A 21,662-nucleotide genomic window follows, 5' to 3' on the forward strand; every position below is an offset into this window, starting at 1 on the left:
CTCATGTTATCTCTTCACGTGCTCATTTACTGGATGTCACAGATGTGTGCGAGAAGCACCAAAATATGGCGCTATCATTTTCAACCAATGGGCTGGCCGTTTGTAACAGGTTGTAGCGGACGTCACTGTGGCGGGAACGCGCATTCAAGACGGGAAAGCGGTTGAGGAGGCATCGGGATCGCGCTCATCTGTTTGGCTGGCAAATGCCTCCGGTGTAACAGGCCGATCATTATGGGAGAACCAGGATCCCGAAGCGGGATGGACCCTGACCCACCGACCGCTGCGCAGAGCTTATGGAGGCGGTTTATACCGGGATAAAACATTGTGTGTGTCCAATAGCAAACAGCCAGTCAGTGAGCTACAGAGGAGGCGGTGTTTGCTGGGATTCAATCTGAGCCAGAGTCGCGGCTGGTAGCTTAACTAGGAGAGAGGGACGAGGAAACTGGGAAGACAGCAGTTTACAATCTAACCGGATCCTGCTCGAAATTGCGAGAATGATGGATGGACTGTCGATTACAAGCTGGTCCGGTCAGCACAACCCTGTCAGAGCAGGGTGGGTTCATCCGGAGTGAAATCAGTCGGCTCTTATTTGTCGGCTTGTCCTCCGCCGGGAGGCGATGTCCACTTTCTGCCTAGACCTGCAGGCGTCCGCCGTGGTTTCAGCACCACAGGAGCTGGACAGCGACTGCATGGAGCCCCGGGACAGCTCCGCCGCTCATGAGCCCGGCGGCTTTCAGGGTCACCCGCTGCCGCACGCCGGGTCCGGAGGCCTCGGCATGGCCTTGGAGGAGGAACTGGCCATGCTTACCGGGGACCGGGACGACGAGGAGGAGCTGTCGGACCTAGAGACGCCTGCGGTGGGGCAGAACGCAGACTTGCTGTCGCTCTTCCGTCAAAAGGAAAAAGACTTGGTTTTAGCTGCTAAACTCGGCAAAGCGCTGCTGGAGAGAAACCAAGACTTGACCAAGCAATATGAGAAAATGCACAAAGATCTCAACGAGAAATTAGAGGTAAACTAAGGGAAGAAAATAAAATAACATAGAAGTTTTAATGCTGCCTCCAGCCCTTGTTACTGGTTTGGCCTAATCCTTTAATCAAGTTTGAACTTTCACAATGTAAACAAACTCAAGAGGATCATAACAAATGCTGCCCGTAGAGCTCCACATTCAAGCTACCAAAGACAGTGGGTTTCACCTAGCATGATTCCCTTGGTAGGGCAGTGTTGTATCTAATGTCCTATAAGCTGGGACTGGTTACATAGCGTGAATTGAAACTAGCGGGTCATTCTAAGTCAACTATGCTGTCTCTGTCATTACAGTGACCCACAGCCAAGCTGAAAAAGGTGTAGCATGGTCTGAGTTATTTCACCCATCGGGTTTTGTTCTTGTTGTTTTCAAAAATCCTTCACACAAGCCAACACGTGGCCTGAGAAAAACCACATAGACTAATCCTGTGGCTGTCCAGGGCCTTCTGTATCTACTGTACATCTGTTCAGCCCTTTGATCCATATTCATCTTCATGTTGGAGCTCAGAGAAATAAGCTGCCTCTTAATATCATATTCTACTTATCATTGATGTTGTTACAGTTCCTGGTACCCTATTTTTGATGTTGTTTTCTGAGGTTGTTTTGATTCTATTTGATCCCTCCTTTTGTCTGGGCACATACTCACACATGAAAATTGTGGCCACACAGATGCCAGCTGCTTCAGCCTTGGACATAACCATAACAACAATCCCCCCCCCCCCCATCCCAACTCTGGCAACCGCTGGTGATGCAGTGCATCTGTCCACCGTTCATTGCCCTCTATAGAAAAGAAAGAAGCATCCTATTATCTGAACTGTCACTACCGGAGCTAAGGACACAACTGGTTCAGTTCAAAACTATATAACTATATAACACTATTATATCCCTGCCTGCACCAGATTAAACCGGTGCTTTCATTTTAGGCAATCATAGTTGCAGTTCTTGCGACTTTTTTGCACTTGTTTTGTAACAAAACTTCAATTTTGGGTGTATGGTGCTAAAGTCAAACTTTCTTCAGTCTTAACATCATATGTTTTCATATTAATGCTAACTGTATAGTATTGGCACAGTGACATAATAAGCACCACAAGGAAAATAAGTCTGACTTTTGCATAGATGGTACAAGAGTTAGGAACTGCAATGTTGCCCCTCCTTGATCCTTAACTTTTTTAACTTTTAGTACAGTGACATTTTTTCCAAGGATTGAGTACATACTTTCTCAGTCTGTTGCAGCACCAGCATCTTTGTGAAGTATCAATGATTTCATTGGTGCTTATGTTCATAAGTAAGGGCAATACTGTACTTCAAATCCAAGCAAATTAAGGTTTAAACCATACCACCCTCTCTCCCCTTGTCCACATGCAGCACTTGGAGCAGGAGAAGCATGAGTTGCGTAGGCGTCTGGAAAGTCGAGAGGGGGAGTGGGAGGGCCGTGTTGCCGAGCTGGAGACCGACGTCCAGCAGCTGCAGGGTGAGCTGGAGCGGCATCAGGTCCAGCTGAGAGAGGCTGACAGAGACAAGACCAAGTCCATCAGCGAGCTCTCCGAACAGAACCATAGACTGCTGGAGCAACTCAGTAGGGTGAGCAGCAGCGAGAGAGTGTGTGTGTGGGGGGGGGAGGGAGGGGTGTACAGTATGTCAAACTGCCCTGGCCTCAGGGCAACTTAGTCCAGTTGAAGTCTGCCTGGCTGACATCAAAGCATCAATGAGATGCTCAGCCAAGTGAAGTTTCAGCATCCCTCAGGGATTATCTACCTCCATTCAGCCTGGCTCTGTCGAACTTCACCTGAATTGTGCTAACTCATCAAAATAAAAGTGGAGCTTTCGGGTCTCATGTTGAATAATTTAGAATGATTGGACTGCACACTTATGCAATAGCACTCTGCATATTGGCAGGTAATTTGAGTGCAGTTATTATGACAAGCAGAGTAAAAAATGTCCTTTATGAGATATTCAGATGGACAGATAGATAAAACCACACATACATCTAGCAGTGCTCAGGATTTTCATGAGGACTTGAGGCTATATCCCTGTTAATGTGAATTGCTGTACGCACGTCAGGAGAAACTGAGATTGGCAGTAGATGCAGATGGATGGGGCTAAGAGTGCTAGTCTTTGTAGCTCCAGTTGATTAATGCCTTTCGTAGGAGTTTAGTACAACACCTCAGTCTGCTCTATCGACACAAAACAAGACACTTTATCCATACAGAGTGGCCACTTAGGTGTAACAATACAACGGCTCTGCAATGAACTGTACCTTTGGGAAGCCTTCAATGTAAATCTTTAATAAGACAATGTAAGAGCAGTGTTTATTTTAGAGATGTTCCGATACCATTTTGTACTTCCCAATACCAATTTAGAGACCTGAACTTGCGTATCAGCCGATCCGATACCAGTGAATTTTAAAATATATAATCTTGTTTATTATTTTGACAGCTGTATACTACTATCCCGGTATGGATGGGATATGATTGCTATCATTGTTGTATGGCCTGGCTCAGGTTTAACCCTTTGTAAAACATGAACAAAAACATACAGAGAATGACAGTGACAGTCAGTCACAATGAGAACATAAATAAACTATTTAACAGTATATTTATATACTATGTAGTATATTTTCTTTCGGGCTTAGTTACATGGTGTTAGAAAAATACTTTTTCTCTGATTAGTATTAAAACTCTTTGCATTATAACAAAACAAAACACTGTTGCTGCTGTTGCCATGTGGTATCTGGGAGCCACTGTCTTGTGTGTGATGCTGAGGAAAGAACAGGCACTCCTTGACTGAGATAACTGATGACATCGACTCTTTATTATGACTATAGAGTTTTATTACATTCTACGTTGTATTACAAAAGCTGTTGTAGAAAGCTTCAGTCAGTCATTTTCTGTACTTATGCTGTGAGTGTTGTAGATTGACTCCACTTGCAAGTAAACAAACTTTATTATAACTTCAGTGGTTCCGTCTATCCTTTGATAATGTAAATTATTCTAACATGTGGTATTGGATCGGTGGATAGGCTCACATTCTCGCTGATACTGACACCATTTTAGGCTGTATCGGAGGCACGGATACTGGCATCGGTATTGGAACAACTGTAGTTTATTTAACTATATAACTTTTTTTTTAATCTTTGAGACTATAGTCTAAGACAATTGTATTATTGACCTGGATTATACCCTTGGTTTTCTTGTTAATTTGTCCACGTTCTGTCCCTTCTGTGGTAGGGATGTAACGATACATCTCATGATTCAATACGATTCACAATATTGACGATATAATTTTCTCACGTTTTTTTTTAACAGAATGAGCTGCAGACAAATGACTGAAAAATAATCATTTATTTATATAAACTGTGCAAAACAACATATGTGTCTTCTTGTCAAACTGAACTGTGCAACTGAACTGAAATTGTATAAAACGACATCTTACACAACTGAGATGACGTAGTGACGTCTTTAAAATCAAAAGTAGATTACACCTAGGCTGTTTAAAAATTGCATCGCAATTCTTTATTTATTTATTTTTTTTATCTCAAACGGTTGTAATCTTTACACATTTATAACCAATTTTAACCAATTCATGATGCATCGTTACATCCTCATTTAATAGTGGCTTCATTTCAATGTTGTCACTATATATTATGTAATATTTCCCAAACTGTGTGGTTGAGAAGCTACATATCACTCCAACACACTTTACAATTGATATGGCACAGGGATGAGCTTGCTTTCCAAGAGCAGGACTATGCCATGCTGCCTAGCCTGTCAGAGTCATATACAGTATACACCTGTAAGACCATTATAGAAACTTCGAGTAAGGGCTGTACAACAGAGGCTTCAGACTATGGTCAGCTGCCAGGTAGGCTAGCAGTAGTTGCCAAGGCTATTTCAGGATGCCCTAGAGCTGTGCATACAAAGGTTGACATGCCTGTACAGGTGCTTTGATATCCCCGTCAGCAGTTGTGCCTATGGTGACGCTGACACTGTGTTGTTCCCCTTCCTGGGAGAAGATAGGATCTGCTGCCAGCCACACGCTGTTCAGGGAAGAGAAGGCTCTGTGTGGCTGATTTTAACCCCCAGCTCGACGCTGTGCAGAGCAGCTGTCCTTCCCATCTTAATCAGATTAAATCAGTATCCTGCACCATCTTGCCCCAACCCCATCATCACATTGCAATCAAGGACTGCCCTGGACTGGCCAGTTGCTATGGATAAGCAAGAGCAGGCACTTAGCATAATTAAACTGTGTTTAATTTAATTGAAACCTGGGTGTGGGAATCTATAAAGTTATTCCCTGAAAGTGGTATATTGTGTTTTAGGGGGGAGCATATATTGTGGTCTTTGTGACTCAGTGAAATGTATGAGACTTAATTGACTGCATCGATCCAGATCCACGATTCAATGAATTGGGCATGCAGAGGAAGACCTGCTGGGTAATAGAATAAACGAGGTCAGCCACAGCGCTCACTTTCTCTCTCGCTTTATCCTTCTTTGTTTCTCTGTCCTTCCTGCTTTCTTCTCTCTATCTTTTTCTGTCAGTGCTCATTATTAGGCACTGGGCTGTGACTAAGTCATGTTAACTGTTTACAGCTCTGAGTGAATGGAGGGAATGTAAAACTACCCTGAGGAAACCCTGCAGAAGGGAGGTCACTGGAGACCTGCTATTTTCATCTGCTTCCCTGTTTCTCATAATAGTTAACTCTTTAATCGAAATAGTCTGATTATGATCTAAACTGGGCCGTATGTTGCTTCCTGTAAGAATAGCACATTTTACGACTGTATGGCATGCCTGCTAAAAATCACATTATAGCGGTATAGGGGTAATCGGACAATAGACACTTATTGAGGACAAGGCTCATATCAGACAGAAGAAACACATCTACAGCCTCTGGGTTTACAATAACACACAAACAGGGGGGGGGTCTAATAAACCAGCTTGTGGCTGCCATTGCTACACCACAGTAAGCATACTGTGTTCATCATGACTGTGGATGACTTCATAATCAATGCAAACAAATGAATACATTTTATTTGATAAGTCATCAGAAATTAATATAAAGTAGACGTAAAGACATCATTTATTTTATTTCCAGATTACCAACATTTTAAAATGTATTCAATTATTTTGCATTTAATTTATTTTAAATCAGCTATTTATAATGTATTTCCATAATTATTTCAGCATCTATGTATGCACATATTTATTTATTGATGAATAAGTCCTCCTGTATATATAACTGCCAGTGATTTCTAAAGCAAACCTTGCAGCCAAAGATAATAATAAAAACCGTGCATTGCCTTAAGAATTTAAGAATGAGTGTCTGCAGTGGGATGACCTTGAGAAGGCATAGGAAGTGATGTCAGTCACAGGGTAAAAGACAGCGCTGAGGGGGATTAGGCTATAATCTGTGCTAATAGCCTTGCCATATGCATTCAGTCAGGAACCAAAACAACTTCAGTCCATACTCGACTTAATTAATAACAGCAGGTTACTAAGATATTTGGACAAAGAAGATCTAAAAATGTAGTGCCCGGCTTGTTACATCTTATCCTGGGCGGACACAAACACCCCCTGTTGTTATTCCACTTTGGGTGTGGGTGTGTGCATGTGTGAGTGAATATTCCAATACTGGGTGATAAAACTCTACATCTTATTCAATACACCCAGAGAAAATAGGTTCCTATTGATCCAGGAGTAGAGCCTAGGAGGTGTGTGCTGGTCTGTATGGGTCTTGGGTGTGAGAACGGCCAATCTCCTCAGGCCTAATCTGATCAGAGTGAGCCAGCAGGAAGGGGACCTTTCTCTAATTACATTATCACACATGATCAGAGAAGGCTGGGGATGCACTGACTCCAGTATATGTGTCTAACTGCATGTTTTATGGCCTTGATCAATTCTACCTCTAGAATGTACTTAAATGTTGACAGCAGCCTCCAGTGACTCATCAATTTTGGTTACTTAAAGGAGAAAGACGAGTGCTTAGGGACCGTCTACAAACTACAGCACCGAAAAAAGATACAACAAAAATATGTATTAATTTAATGATTAAATAAGGTAGTGTCTCCAAACTTACCTCAAATATAACGTGTCTCCTGCTAGTTGTATTACAGCACTTTTAAAAAAAAGAAGCATATGCCTATTTTAGAAAATATGTTTGTATCGCTTTTCGGTGTTGTAGTTTGTAGACGGTCCCTAAGCACTTGTCTCGGAAGAAATCTGTTCACATGGCTAGGCACTTGTAATGACATCTCGAAAATTTTAAGAGGCTAAAAGCACGTTTAAAACCTGACCCATTTCAGCCGCCTGGGTGCGAAAGCTAGCAGTAGCATAACTGGCAACACCGATTATTTTCATTTTTCTTGCTACTGACAGCACTACGTGACAACAAACAACATAGCTACGTGTTGAAATCAACCGGAATTCTCTTTTAAAAGAAGAAGAAGAAGAAGAAGAAGAAGAAGAAGAAGAAGAAGAAGAAGAAGAAGAAGAAGAAGAAGAAGAAGAAGAAACTTAGTTATTCGTCACATACAATCGTACAGTACAATGTAGTGCATTTAACCCATCCTAAGTATTAGGAGCAGTGGACAGCCTCACGGATTTGAGGAGTAAATCAATTTTTTTGACTTGTCATTTACAACAAATTAAAGCTTTAGTGCGTAACTTTTTGCTATTAATGAACGTCCGTTACATTCAAGGGTGCGCGGTCACAGAAGGCTTGTATCATGTGGAGGCGCCGGCAGTGTTGTTGTCTTTACTTAGAATTCCTCACGGGGGCAGCAGAAACTACGCACTATAGCTTTAAGAAGCAAGGTGTAATGTTTATAATGACAAGGGCAGAACGTATGCATCCTTTGTTGTGTCTCGTCTCATCAGTACAGTATGTCCACATCATACTCTGCACAGGATTCATTTTCACTCCTTCTTTTACAACCTCTAGCCAGCGTTGAACGCAGCCCCTGGGCATCTGTCCAGCCATCAGCTTTGTTTAGTCACTGGAGCGCATAACGTCTGCCTTCCATCAGCCCAAGGTGGCTGTTGCTCTCAGGATCAGCTCTCTGATTGGCACGTGTTGTCACTCTCTGTATTTGTTATGCAACCGTTTTGGGGTTGCCCATCCTCCATACTGTAAGTCTAGACAAGGCAGGGCTCTGTGAAAGTGACTAAGGAAAATACCAGAAGCTCTGAGACCACTATTCGCATCTCCACCAATCCCACTTTTCCCTGGTTGCTATGCCAACCAGAGTGACATGCAAATTGAAACTCCATGTGTTGTTACCATGGGAATGTGCTCTACAGAATGGCACGAGGACACAGCTAGTTTGATGCTAGTTTGCGTCATTGAAGACCTGTGATGCACCTGCAGTCACATATGCTTGATCATGTTCCACAGCCACAGACAGCCGGCAACTGAATCAGCAGGAGCGATCTACACTTTTCAAGTGTCAGCCTTCCTCACATTAAAGAGCATGTACGTATTTACTCACATAAATGTCAAAGTAAAGACACTGTAAAGAAACGTGTCTCTCTGCTGAGCCCTACTTTGCTGCCCTGGATTCCGTCACAGCGGTCTGATATGCCCTTGTTTGTCCTGCCATGCTGATAATGCCTGATCTGGGATCTGAGGAATGTATGTGCAGATTAAGTGAGTCTCTGCAAATCAGGCAGTCTGTGGTCAACCCTGTGGTTTTTCGACATGATCTCAATCTGTCAGCATATGGGGCCAGTGGGTCAGATGTCACTTTACCACTTTGACCTGCCGCTGCACTGGCCTTCACTGACTGTACAGCTGTTTCCCACACAGAGGAGACAGGATCATGCAGCTGTCAGCTGGTACATAGAAACTAACATCTGGCTATCATAGCAGAGACTTTAGATCATTGTCTAGTTATTAGATATATTATCTTCTGCCTCAAGGTTTGCCTGAACACAAAAATGGCTTGGCCTTACGATGCATTGGACAACATTTATTTCTGAGAACTTTTTTCTTTGTATTTAAAGTGCTCATATTATGCTCATTTTCAGGCTGATAATTATATTCAGAGGTTGTACCAGAATAGGTTTACATGGTTTCATTTTCAAAAAACACCATATTTTTTGTCGTAGTACTTTTTTTCACCCTGTGTGTTGAGCTCTCCGTTTTAGCTACAGAGTGAGGCATCACACTTATTTTCCATCTTTGTTGGGAATTGCACATGCTCAGTAGCTAGGGAAGGACTACTAGCCAGTCAGAAGCAGAGTATGAGGGCGTGCCATGCTAGCAGCTAGGCGAGCATTATAACGTGTGTAACAAATTGACCAGGTTTGTCTCTGAAGTAAAGGCTGGACTACAATAGAGCTGTTTGGAGCAGTTTGTGAACAGTGTTTTCTGTTGGAGATGGTAAGTCCCTTTGGGTGGACTTTGGGCTTTTTTCCTTTTTAAACCCATAACAAAAAGATATATAACACATTAAAGGAAAGGGAAAAAAACAAAAAGCATAATGTGAGCACATTAAGTCCACAGTAGTTGGTTTTTCATACAAAGACACTTTGTTAAGTTAGAATTTTTAGGAGTTTATCAGGTTGATAACTTTTAAAGAAAAGAAAAACTTTTTACATTCTAATTTCCAGGGATTGCATATTTCAACAGTTAAATAGATAAAGAAAATGTTGCTGATTTAAATCCAGCTCTGTGTCATGGCAGTATGGGCAGTGTGTTTAGATGAAGCGTGTGTGGCTTCCTTCCACAGCCGCAGCGCATGGAGCTCGGAGCAGCCAAGGTCTGCCGAGATCTGCTGGGTGACGCAAAACGACCAATTTCTGTCAAAAATATTTCCTTTAAGTCTCAAAAGATAGGTCAACTTTTTCATCAAATACATTTCTAGAACAATATCAAGCCATTGCTCTTTTCTAAGAGGATCAGCTTTATACCAATGCCTTTTTTTTGCCAAATATCTCTTCCTTGTTAAACCTTTGCAGTGTTCCCTTGGTTTCACAGCTTTTTGGAATGGCATATCCGTCAGTGTCTTGTATGGTTAGTTTTATCATTCATATCTCTGTGCAGTTCGGTCCTCAAGTCAAAAAGACAATAGCCACGCCAGCAACAGCCTGTTCACCCTGTTGCAGTCTGGCAAGCGATACAGTAGTATCCACTGCCGTAGCACCAGACTACAGAGCAGCTTCTTTTCTCAGTCTGTGAGACTCCTTAACTCATCCTCCGTACTCCAACTTAAACAAAATAGTTTTTTGTCTTAGTTTATTCTTGTGCAGCATAAAGGGACTAAAACTTGTAGTTCATTGTGCAACCCTGTGTTGTAGAATGACAATACATAATGATTGTAATCAGCCTTGAATCTTGATTAAGTAGTGATACTTAGTGTTGTCTGTGTTACTCTAATATAGCAAGATAATATAAATATAATATAGCATGTAATGTAGTAAGACAGTATAACATATTAACATAATATAGTATGACATGGGACAGTAGAGCAGTGGTTCCCAAAGTGGGGTCCGGTTCCTTGTGGGGGGGGGGTTCCAGGGGGTCCCCAGCAAAAAAGGGGAATCATTCATGTATTTTCACTATAATTCCATCCATAAGTAACACAATGACAGAATGTATAACTAACTTATAAAACATTATATCATTTCACCACTATCTTTATAGTCATTATACAAAACAAGTAATTTCATTATTATGCTATGGCCATATATTACGGTGTAACATGTGTAGTCCTGTCTGGAATAAACACTGGGAGGTGCGTGATTAATTCAGTTATTGTACTTTGCAGAATATATGACAACATCTACTATTGTATTTGTTGTTGTATCTGTTGAGCCTCCTTACATCTCTCTTTGAGCTTCTTGGAAGGAGGCAGCAGTGTGTAGTGCCACCTAGAGGCTGTACTTCAGATGGATATTAGTCATCTCAATTTTCACTCACCACCCAGTGATTGAAAGACAAACAGAATAATAATAATTTAAAAAAAATGATGATTTGAACTCAAATATTTGTGGGGATTTGCTTAGAGTTGAGGACTATTTGCCACAGTAAAATAATAAAAACAAAAAATTAGTATTCAATGTGCAGCTCCCTTTTTTACATGTTTTTGACATATTTACTATATGTTTAGTCTCCTCAGTAAGCTGTAAGTAGTGAGTGGTTTTAAGGACTTTGCTGTTGCCATGGCAGTGATAATAATGCAAACAGTAGCTTCCTGAGTGCAGCGCTATCCCAATGAAGCTCAGCCAGGCACTGTGTGGCCTGATCCCACCTGTCCAATAAGTGACGATAAGATAACTGATGCACTGAGTCTGCAGCTGGGCTGGATTGCACAAATATTGAGCAGTTGACTATTTAAAGGTTATGACATTTAAAATTGGGCTTTCAGAGGAACAGCTATTAAATGCACCATGTACAGGAACAGACTGGGGAGGGCTGGTTTAGAAGTAACTCTTATATCAGTAACACTGAGTACATACTAGTGAACCATGTCAGTGTCAGACGCGTAACCATCTGTAAGCAGGGTAAGCGGTGCTTACGGGCCCGGACCAATCAGGGACCCGCATCACTGGAAGATATTTTCATTACTCGCAACAATCCCAGCAGTCCCACGTGCAGCCACTGACCAAGCGGGAGTGAGAATGGGTCAAATTAATTTCCTTGTTTCTGTTATGAAGACGAGACGTGTGTGTGTGACTCGAACAGCTCACATTTACCAACAAAACGTACAGCGAAAGACCGTGCAAAACATTTCAAACCGTCCTGCCAACATGTATACATTTTAACATCACTGTATGCTGTAACGATTTTTCACTATAAAGTCACTGAAGCGGCTGCTGTTTCAATACTGTCTGTCTCTCTGCAGCGGACGGGGCTGCTGCTCCATTTCCCCCGCGACTGACACACACACGCGCACACACACACACACACACACACACACACACGATGTGACCTAAATTGAGGACAGCTACGCTCGTTATTGTAAGTGCAATGATAAGTTAAAGTCCAAGAAGTACTTTATCAAACCGTATGAATTTGTGTGTGTGTGTGTGTGTGTGTGTGTGTGTGTGTGTGTGTGTGTGTGTGTGTGTGTGTGTGTGTGTGTGTGTGTGTGGCCAGGATAGGAAATTAACTACCAATGTAAAGATCAGCAAGCCACTGACAGTGACATATATGTTCATATTTGATTCATTCAATAAATAATTTTTTGTCTTAAATCCACCAGCCATTTTCATATTATACCAACATTTGCAGCATCCTGAGCCTATTTGGTAAGGTTCCCTAGGAAATCTCAGCCCAGAGTAATTCATTAATAGTAATAATTATTATTCTCCCCAAAACAAGTTTCCTTTTTATTTTTAAAGAACTATACAAAAAGAAATTGCAACTTTTTTTGCAACTTTCACTGTCTTCTGCAACTTCATTGCAACAAACATACAAAAGACATTACATTATTTTTACAAAACCTCCCGTGAAATCAGGCATTTTGGGCCACAACAATCTAAAAAAAATGCCGCGAAATCCTGGAAGGACTGCCCTTGTGTGTTATGGTGCGCATTCACCAGTGTTTTTTTGTTGTTGTGGTGCGCGTAGGCTACTCCTGATTTTGTCAGTCATCTCATCTCTTATATGCTGTGTCTCTATGATCCTATCCTGTCCTATTCATGGTAGCCTACTCGAGGACAGTGCGCCATCATCACGTGCTGTAGTAGGGGGGCCCGCCTTGATAATCCTGCATAGGGGCCCGGTGTTGGCTCGTTACGCCACTGGTCAGTGTGTTTGTGCATGTCTACGTGTGTGTCTGTGTCTTAGACTTGCTATCAGACAATGAGTATCTTGGTAAAACGCTGCTATACAATCTTTTTAATTGAACTGAGCAGTTATTATATAACACTTTAACAATGTGTTGTTATGTCAGCATCGACATAAACAATAATTAAAGGAGAACATTTACCAATTATACAGATCTTCTGCATATGTGAAAAGAGTTGTAAAAAGCCTTTAGTTTCTCCAGAGGGAGCTATGTAAAGTCTGAAAAAAGGCAGTGTCAGTTTAGTCTCACATTGCCAGACCTTCCTCCACAGTGCTGCAGAGGAGGGTCTGGCTAGTCCACACAGCATTCCTGGATGGCAGAAAAACGTGCTCTGGTTTATTGGCATTTCTTTAAACCAATACCAATCGTCATGGGCGGCCCTAAGTGCCGGACGGAGCCACGGTGCCGCTGCTAAATAGCCTTGGGAAGGAACTTGTTTTGGTGGAACGTTTGTACGTTCCAAAGTTGTTTTAGTCGTACAACAGAAAACTCAGATTGGACAGATAGTCTAGCTAGCTGTCCGGATTTACCCTGCAGAGATCTGAGGAGCAGTCCTCATAAATCGACCAGAGTTTAAAATTCCAACACAAAGAAAGCGGAAGGTAACGAACATCCAGCCGAAAGGAGTGTCATCTGGTGGAATTTCCGGTGGCAATGGAGCAATCCTGAGTGGAACGTTTCAAATTTAAACAAATCTCTGATTGTGACTCAAAAATAAGACGCTACACTAGCCTCTATAACGCACAAGAATCTTCAACTGAACTGTCGGTGGTCGACTTGCATTGTGTCAATTTTGACAAACCATCACAAGAGCAGTGCTAAATCGAGTACTTTTAAGAGTTTTTAAGAGCAGCCACGTGGATTCTAAATTTGTCTTACTGACCTGTCTGTCTGTCTCCATCCAGGCTGCAGAGGTGGAAAGGCAGTTGTCCACTCAGGTCCATTCATTACGGGATGACTTCAGGGAGAAGAGTATGTCTACAAGCCAGCACATGACTCGACTAGAGACTCTACAGGCTGAGGTAAGCTGCTATCAGCACCATTTTTCCCTTTCTATTCATACACTAAATTGTACTTTTCGGAGTGCACACAGCTTCAGCAGTCACACGCCAGAAGCTTAAAAAACAAACTAACTGTTCAAAAGAGTAGCTAGGTACTTTCGATTGCTGCTGCAGTTATTGGTACGTAGTGAGAAGAGTGCCTAGGGTGACAGTAGATCCAAAGGGAAGTTTAAGCAAGACTATGCTTTTGAAAGTATTAAAGGTCCCATATCGTAATATATTTCTTTTTTGATTATAAAGCAGGTTAAGATGCTACAAATATAAATGCTGTGAAATTATCAAAATGCTCAATCCACAGAGAAATGCACACAGCCCATATTCAGAAACTGAGCCTTTAAATGACCCGCCAGGACTTCCATACCATTGTGATGTAATATCTATACTATAAATAGGTACAAAGTGCTGCTACAGTGCCATTACAGTCATTCCCCAGCTGCAATGACAGTAAAAAGACTCCTAGAGCTCAAAAGACCAGACAGGTCTTATTTGGGGGGTTGGCTCAAATAGACAGGTGGTAAAACTGAGCGTTTCAGAAAAAAAGGGGTCGATATAGGTATATTTAGACAGACAGTACAAGAAAATCAATGTGTTTTTTAAACATTAAAGCTTGTAAACATGTTCTAGTAGAAACCCAAAATACAAGTATGAACCTAAAAATTAGCATGATACGGACCTTTAGTTGAATTCTTTAGTAATAAAAACACAGCCCTTTTCAATTTAATACTAATACTAATACACTTTTCGCTACTACAGTTTTCTGCTTACTCAGTCTGGTATGACCAGTAGCTAATGGTAGCTAATGTTAGCTAACGTTAGCAAACTTTAGATAGATGTTACTGGGTAACTGACTTTACCAAGGCAATTATCTTATTATGACTCTTTTCTACTTGTGTTGCTGTTGTATTATGTTTACTGCTGTTCTGCAAAAGGTACATGGCCTCGCTTTAAAGTCAATGTTTTTGGTAAATAATAAGTGGAATACAATCCCAGTAAAGGGAAACTTTACTGCTTCCAACACGTCCTATTGGATGGTTTTCTCCTCTCACCCACCATGCAGTGTTTCTTCTGTTAGGGCAGGAGTGGGATTATTCTCAAACTACTTTTCCTCTCTTTCTGTAATCTTGATCTTTCTCTCTCTCCTCACCCATTCCTCTTCCCTTCACCCTCCTTCCCTCTTGGTTGGAGCAGCAAGGGCTAGAAGTGAGTGGTTACCGAACGCTGTCTGTCTGTCAGACTGCATGCTGCATGTAACGTCTTGTAAAATAATAGAAACAAGGATTGCACCATTGTTTTCTTTTGAATTTGCAATTGCACCTCCTCTGTCCAATTAAATGAGTTGATGATAGGCCAAAGTACTTTTATTTCATAGGATAGATTATTGAATCTCACGCTGATTAAAATACTTAAAACTTAAGACAAACACCTCAGCATTTTACATTTAATGTCATATAATTTAAAAAACAAAAGTATGTTGTCACCTAAAGTATGTAGCTATTACATATCCTTGGCAATCCCTGTTTCATGAGATCAAGCATGAAAAACATGCTTGGTTGTCAGAGCTTGAGTTGTGTTGTGACATCAGCTGTGTCATGTATGATATCAGCCAGAAAAGTCATGAAAAAATGTACTGTTAGAGCACAACAACAAATCAGTTTTCCCCGTAGCTTCACTTCAAAGTCAGGCAGAAAACACCCAGACTGCAGAGCCTGCGCTATAATTGGGAGAAAAAGCAACCGCTCTATATTTAGCTGAGATACTGCAATGTCTGGGTGCTCCCACTTTTCCAACGCTTTGCTTTTGTATGACATGTGCTGATGACTAACGGCTTTTTGCCCTATATGTGTGAAGACTGAGACTATAGCGGCCCCCGAAATATCCAGAACCTGGCAATGCGGATGCTCATATGATAATAAAAACAACTGATCCGCATGTAAGCCTCCACACTGTCAAGTAGGTTACCAGATGTAGGTCAAAAGCAGGAGGGATAAAAATGAAGAACTGATGTTTGTTTAATGGGGAAAGCTGCTCAGGCAGCTACAAGGGGACACAATTCATAAGGAACGTGTGTTGCTGCAATGGTAGCCTTCAGTAGAAGGCCGTTACACATGCATGGTAAGGTGGCAAGCTGATATCAAGCTTTGTGGAGACGCTAACATATCGCCAAGACATTCCTGAAGACGAGGGTGGCAACTAACGCCTACACCCGTGCTAGGCAACAGACATTCTTTAGGCCAGTGGGAGTACTTTTTAATCTTGTATAAGAGCCCAGCTTGCCTCAGAGTCAGGAAAACAACAACATTTAACTGCCCCATCTGTCCGCTATCCACCAGTTAATCGAAACAATCCTCAGTTTCAACAATGAATGCCTATTTTTCAGCGGCGCAGTAACTAACTGGTGCTGTTTGACACGTTAGATTAAGATGCTGTCGGAGAGGAAGATGGAGCTGGAGCGCCGCGTGAACGCCATGCTGGAGGAGAATGAGCTGCTGCAGAATACAGTGGAGGACCTCCGAGAGAGGACGCTGGTGTTGGAGAGGCAGTCTCACACGAAGGACCTACAGGTACAGACACGTGAACAAAGCTCTGTTAGATATGGAATCTTCGAGGAATAGCTACTACCTCTGTAGACACTGTGTGTAAATGACCTTTTTAGTGATGACACACTACTACTAAGGAGTCGACGGACCCATCAGACCTCTACAGGTGCTTCCTGTGTACTTTGCACTGTTAAGTCACAGTCATGCCTCCTCTGGTGTGTGTCCAGTTACGGCAGAGCCAGCTGGAGCTTCAGGAGGTTCAGATGTCCCACAGGCAGCTGGCTGCTCGGCTGGAGGAGCTGACGGAGGAGCACAGCCTCCATGGCCTCACCCCGCACCCGTCCAGCCTGCTGTGTGAGATAGAACAGAGCATGGAGCAGGAGGAGCAGGAGCAGGAGAGAGAGCAGGTAATTACTGTCAGGCCTCGATCTAAGCATAGGCATTCTAGGCACGTGCCTTTTTGGCCATTTTATGCATCTGCGTTAAATCTACGCCATAGGTACGTGGTGATACAGACCCTACGCCGTAGCCTGACGTGCATCTCTCAAAAAATGTCACACATCGCGGCGACGCATGTCGCTCAGCCGTGGCTCGGTAGCTCTGCATTTCCCCGCCGACTCATTTTCCCCTAGAGGGTTAACTTTTCCTGCTACAGAGTTCCCACCGTGGTCAGAAAACACAGGGGAGACACTTTGTTTTCTCTCACTATGACTCTAGAGTCGCTACTCGCTCCGCAGCTAATCACCGTCACTCTCTCACTCGCTCTACCACACTCCCCACACACACACACACACACACAAATGCCGGCCCTGCTATTCTCTCAAAGAGATCGATGCACACATCAACGCACAAGTATAAACTCTAGGCCACTTACATAGGCTACGGCGAAAGCTCTGCGTGGAGCCTCCGCAGGACCATAAATCAGACTTAACAGGGAAAAGTCAAAATATATATATATATTTTTCCAATCTAACATTTCATTTAAACTAAAAAAAGAAGATAAAGAAAAACGACAAAGAGGGTCTTAGCAAAAGTTTCTCTCAGGCCCTTTAAATAAGCCTAAATTAGATGCATTAAAATACAAACGTACCTATGTAAATAAATTAGCATAATAATCATGTGGCAGTTCAAACGTAATCTTGTTTATTCACCAAAATAACATAGTATCCATTTGGAGGTGACAGTATGCCTAGTGTAATCTTTCCATTGAAATCCGGCTCTGGTTACTGCAGGATTGTATTTGATTGAAAAGACCTCTAAAACTAACGTCAAATACTTTGCTGGGTTTTTCTAAACACTCTTCCCCCTGCTCGTCCGTTCAGCTGCGTCTTCAGCTATGGGAGGCCTACTGTGAAGTTCGCTCGCTCTGCTCCCATCTGCGGGGAAATGACGTCACTGATTCGGCGCTGTCCACTGACTCTTCCATGGACGAGTCCTCGGAGACGTCCTCAGCCAAGGATGTGCCTACTGGGAGCCTCCACACCAGCCTGCTAGAGCTACGGAGGCTCACACAGAATCTGCTGGATGGCAACGAGTCCACGGTAATGAACAACACGCTGGCAACTAGTCAGCACTGTCAAAAGTAAAGCCTCGTTTTAGGGCTCTAGTAAGTTCCTAATAATTTCCCTGGAATAACTACATCATTTGGTATTTTAATAGGGAAAACAGAGACAATGGCCTTAGACACTGTAGGAAATATTACAATAGTAAAAGGGCTGTATATTTGGTCTCAATTCTGCTTGTAAATTAAATCGATAGGTATACAGTGAGCAAGTTTTACCCTTATTTTTTTAGAATAACTTCAATGCTGAAGGATTGCAGACTGATACTAAAAAGAGCAAAGAACAAGTTAGCACTATTTAGATCAAGTGTAGAATTTGCAGAGTCACATTAGCCAGCTCTGACTGGGGGATCCCGAGGCGTTCCGAGGCCAGGGTGGAGATATAATCCCTCCTCCTAGTCCCGGGTCTTCCCCGAGGCCTCCTCCCAGCTGGACGTGCCGGGAACACCTCCCTAGGGAGGTGCCCAGGGGGGCATCCTTACTAGATGCCCAAACCACCTCAACTGGCTCCTTTCAACGTGAAAGAGCAGCGGCTTTAAAGATAAAAATAAATAAATAAAGAATAAAACAGGAAGCTTTAAAATAACACTTCTAAACGCATCAACTTAAAAAAAATTTACACATATCAGTTCCTTTCTTGAAAGTAATAAAGGACCCTCTGGGACCTGTAAAATAAAGACAGCTAACTCAATAATACTTTGACACGATGGAGCCTCTGTGGGCCTATATTCAATAATAAGATGTGGGTGGTAACAGCACAGATACTGTACATACAGCGAGCGTGTGTTGTGAAGTGATGTGTGTTGTGCGTTAAAAGGGCTCGCCGCGCAGTGATGAGGAGGCTCTGGAGGAGCAGACGAGGAAGCTAGGAGAGGAGCTGAGGGAAGTCAGAGAGCTGTACGAAGCTGAGCAGGACAAAACACGCAGCAATGAAGACAAGGTGCTGCAGCTGCACAATCAGGTACCGGCTTCAGTAACATAACTGCACATGGGATCACACGTATACATGCCGTGTATGTGCGCATCAATGAGACATAAGAGATAAGGTGAGACATAAATGGGTCAAAGTGTGAGCAGAAGGCAGACTTTCTTCACACTGATGCCCAGACAGTTGATCACAGATCACATCCAGTCTTTCTTGTCTGAATAACGTTGCATTAAATCAAGGAGTGCTTATGTCTAGGGCTGCAACTAACGATTATTTTCATTTTTCGATTAATCTGTTGATTATTTTCTCGATTAATAGATTAGTTTTTTGGTCTATAAAGTGTCAGGAAATGGTGGAAAATATTTAGAAGATGTATTTATTGTTTTGCTGTCATAGGAGTGAAGAAACTAGACAATATTCACATTTAAGAAGCTGGAATCAAAGATTTTGTACTTTATTTTTATTATTTTTATAACAAAAATGCCTCCAACCGATTAATTGAATCAAAATAGTTGGTGATTATTTTAATAGTTGACAACTAATCAATTAATTGTTATCTTTGCTGCTCTACTTATGTATAGGAATAACATTTAGAGAGCATTGTGCCGCAGATGTAATATTCACCAGCAGTGGTGGAATGTAAGTAAGAGTAAGTACATTTACTCAAGTACTGTACTTAAGTACAAAATTGAGTTACTTTGTCCTTTACTTGAATCTATTCTTTCCATGCCACTTTTTACTTCTACTCCACTACATCTCAGAGAAAAATATAGTACTTTTTACTCCACTACATTAATCCGACAACTTTAGTTACTTTACAAGTTAAGACTTTTGCACACAAAACACATGTAGTTTATAAAATTAAACATGAAACTAGCCAACAATATGACAGCCTACAAGTCCAGCTGAAATGATTAGACCATTAAACATAGAACTGATTGGATCGTTTCTAGTTTCTAAAATGTGAGGATTTTTCTGCAATTACTTTTTTACTTTAAGTACATTTTCCTGACATTTTACATACTTTTACTAAAATAACATTTTCAATTCAGGACGTTTACTTGTAACAGAGTATTTTTACAGTGTGGTATTGGTACTTTTACTAAAGTAAAGGATCTGAATACTTCTTCCACCACTGCTCACCAGTTTGTGTGCCACTGTGAATTTGATGTATGTTGTTTGTAAAGTAGCACATTGCTTCAACCTTGTCTTCTTTCTGCCGGGACAGCTCACTCTCTGCTGTGGGTTTAAAGTGCCATCTTACGTGATTTACACACGCACGCACGCATGCATGCACGCATGCACGCACGCACGCACGCACGCACGCACGCACATGGGTCAGCTGTTCTCCTGGTTGACTGGATAACTGAACATCATAAGCACCCGGGTATAGCATGGACTTCAGAGACTGGATGCAATCCTGAATGTATGAGGCCTGCGTCTCGTCCATCTGTGTCATTCTCCCATGTGACCTGCAGATGGCGCTGCTCTCTGTAGAGATGTGCTCTCTCCGGGAGGACAACGAGCGGATGAGGACGATGGCTGAAGTCCGAGAACCCAGCGAGCAGCTCCAGACTGCTATCAGAGACAGAGACGACGCCATAACCAAGTAGGATCACATCACATATGCACATATGCAGATTCTCACAGGCAACTAAACTTTCTTCATCATCATCTCAACTTGTGTGTTTATAGTTTGGCTATGTTCCTATTTGTAATATTAACATTGTACTCAATACGTTCATTGCTGAGATCTGGGGATATGGTTACATCCCTTAAACCTTTTGGTTTTACCTCCAAATATAATGGTTTAGATAATTTCAAGTTTTGGCTGCTTTAAGGTATTGACTTGTTCCCAGTTATCAGAAATAACTTTCTTTTGCAAAATTTTATCATAACTGAAAACTACAAGAACAAGACCCAAGCTTTAAAGGTCCAGTGTGTAACGTGTTCATTATCAAAATCTGTGTTGCCCGTTAACAAACTTGTCCTTTTTTCATGAATATGTACCACCCTCAATTCAAAGTATTCCTTTTGGCTTGAAATTTTACATTTGCATTTGCATGAACTGGGGTAGACGCTCCATATTCATGCGCCATCTTGAAATACGTTAGCCGGTAAGGGACATACAGGACATACTGCTCCACCTTTCGCGTTTTCTCTGTCACATGATAAACTCACAGGAGCTGCTAATGCTGCTAACGGGTATCGTAGCTTCCCGGCCCCGGCAAGTTTGAAGAAGGAAACATGGAGGACCACACGTATTCAAAATCCAAATTTCAGGAACGGGAGTCTTCTTCTTCTTCGCCCAGAAAAAGAAAAAGGATATTGAAAAGAGCAAGACACCAGCTTTTTGAAGCGTGAAGGCTACCGTAGCTGTAATACATACTTTGAACTGCGTGGTGTGCGAGAAAGTTGATTGCGATTTATGAAATTCCTACACATTGGACCTTTAATGAACCAGAATTGTCCTTTAAATTTGTTCTTTTTCATCACTTCAACACAGGGATAAGATAGATACAGATTATAGATAGGGAAATATGCCTATTTGTTAAATATGAAATATGAAGCTACAGGCAGCAGCTAGTTACCTTAGTTTAGCATAAAGACTGGAACCCAAAGCTAACAAAATATGCCTAAAGATCACTCTTTAACATGTTATATCTTTTCTGTTTAATCTGCACAAAAACCGAAGTGTAGAAACAAGCGCAGTGCATGTATCATCATTGCTTCTGGAATTGGTTGCGCCTTGAAAGGTCAGC

At 42.0% G+C, this 21,662-nt stretch overlaps 1 protein-coding gene across 1 annotated transcript in view; it reads left to right on the forward strand.

The window, feature by feature from the left end:
• The first annotated feature begins 617 nt into the window (after nucleotides 1-617).
• The window catches only part of bicdl1 (BICD family like cargo adaptor 1), a 30,954-nt gene continuing 9,909 nt past the window's right edge, over nucleotides 618-21,662 (forward strand). Inside the window, exons 1-8 of the mRNA XM_028577653.1 lie at nucleotides 618-1,010; nucleotides 2,390-2,605; nucleotides 13,719-13,835; nucleotides 16,289-16,435; nucleotides 16,639-16,818; nucleotides 17,734-17,952; nucleotides 18,790-18,933; nucleotides 20,379-20,509. Coding sequence (XP_028433454.1) covers nucleotides 618-1,010; nucleotides 2,390-2,605; nucleotides 13,719-13,835; nucleotides 16,289-16,435; nucleotides 16,639-16,818; nucleotides 17,734-17,952; nucleotides 18,790-18,933; nucleotides 20,379-20,509 — 1,547 coding nt within the window. The remainder of the gene's footprint in view (nucleotides 1,011-2,389; nucleotides 2,606-13,718; nucleotides 13,836-16,288; nucleotides 16,436-16,638; nucleotides 16,819-17,733; nucleotides 17,953-18,789; nucleotides 18,934-20,378; nucleotides 20,510-21,662) is intronic.

Source organism: Perca flavescens, chromosome 5 (genome assembly GCF_004354835.1).
Source record: "Perca flavescens isolate YP-PL-M2 chromosome 5, PFLA_1.0, whole genome shotgun sequence".
Classification (NCBI taxonomy): Eukaryota; Metazoa; Chordata; class Actinopteri; order Perciformes; family Percidae; genus Perca; species Perca flavescens.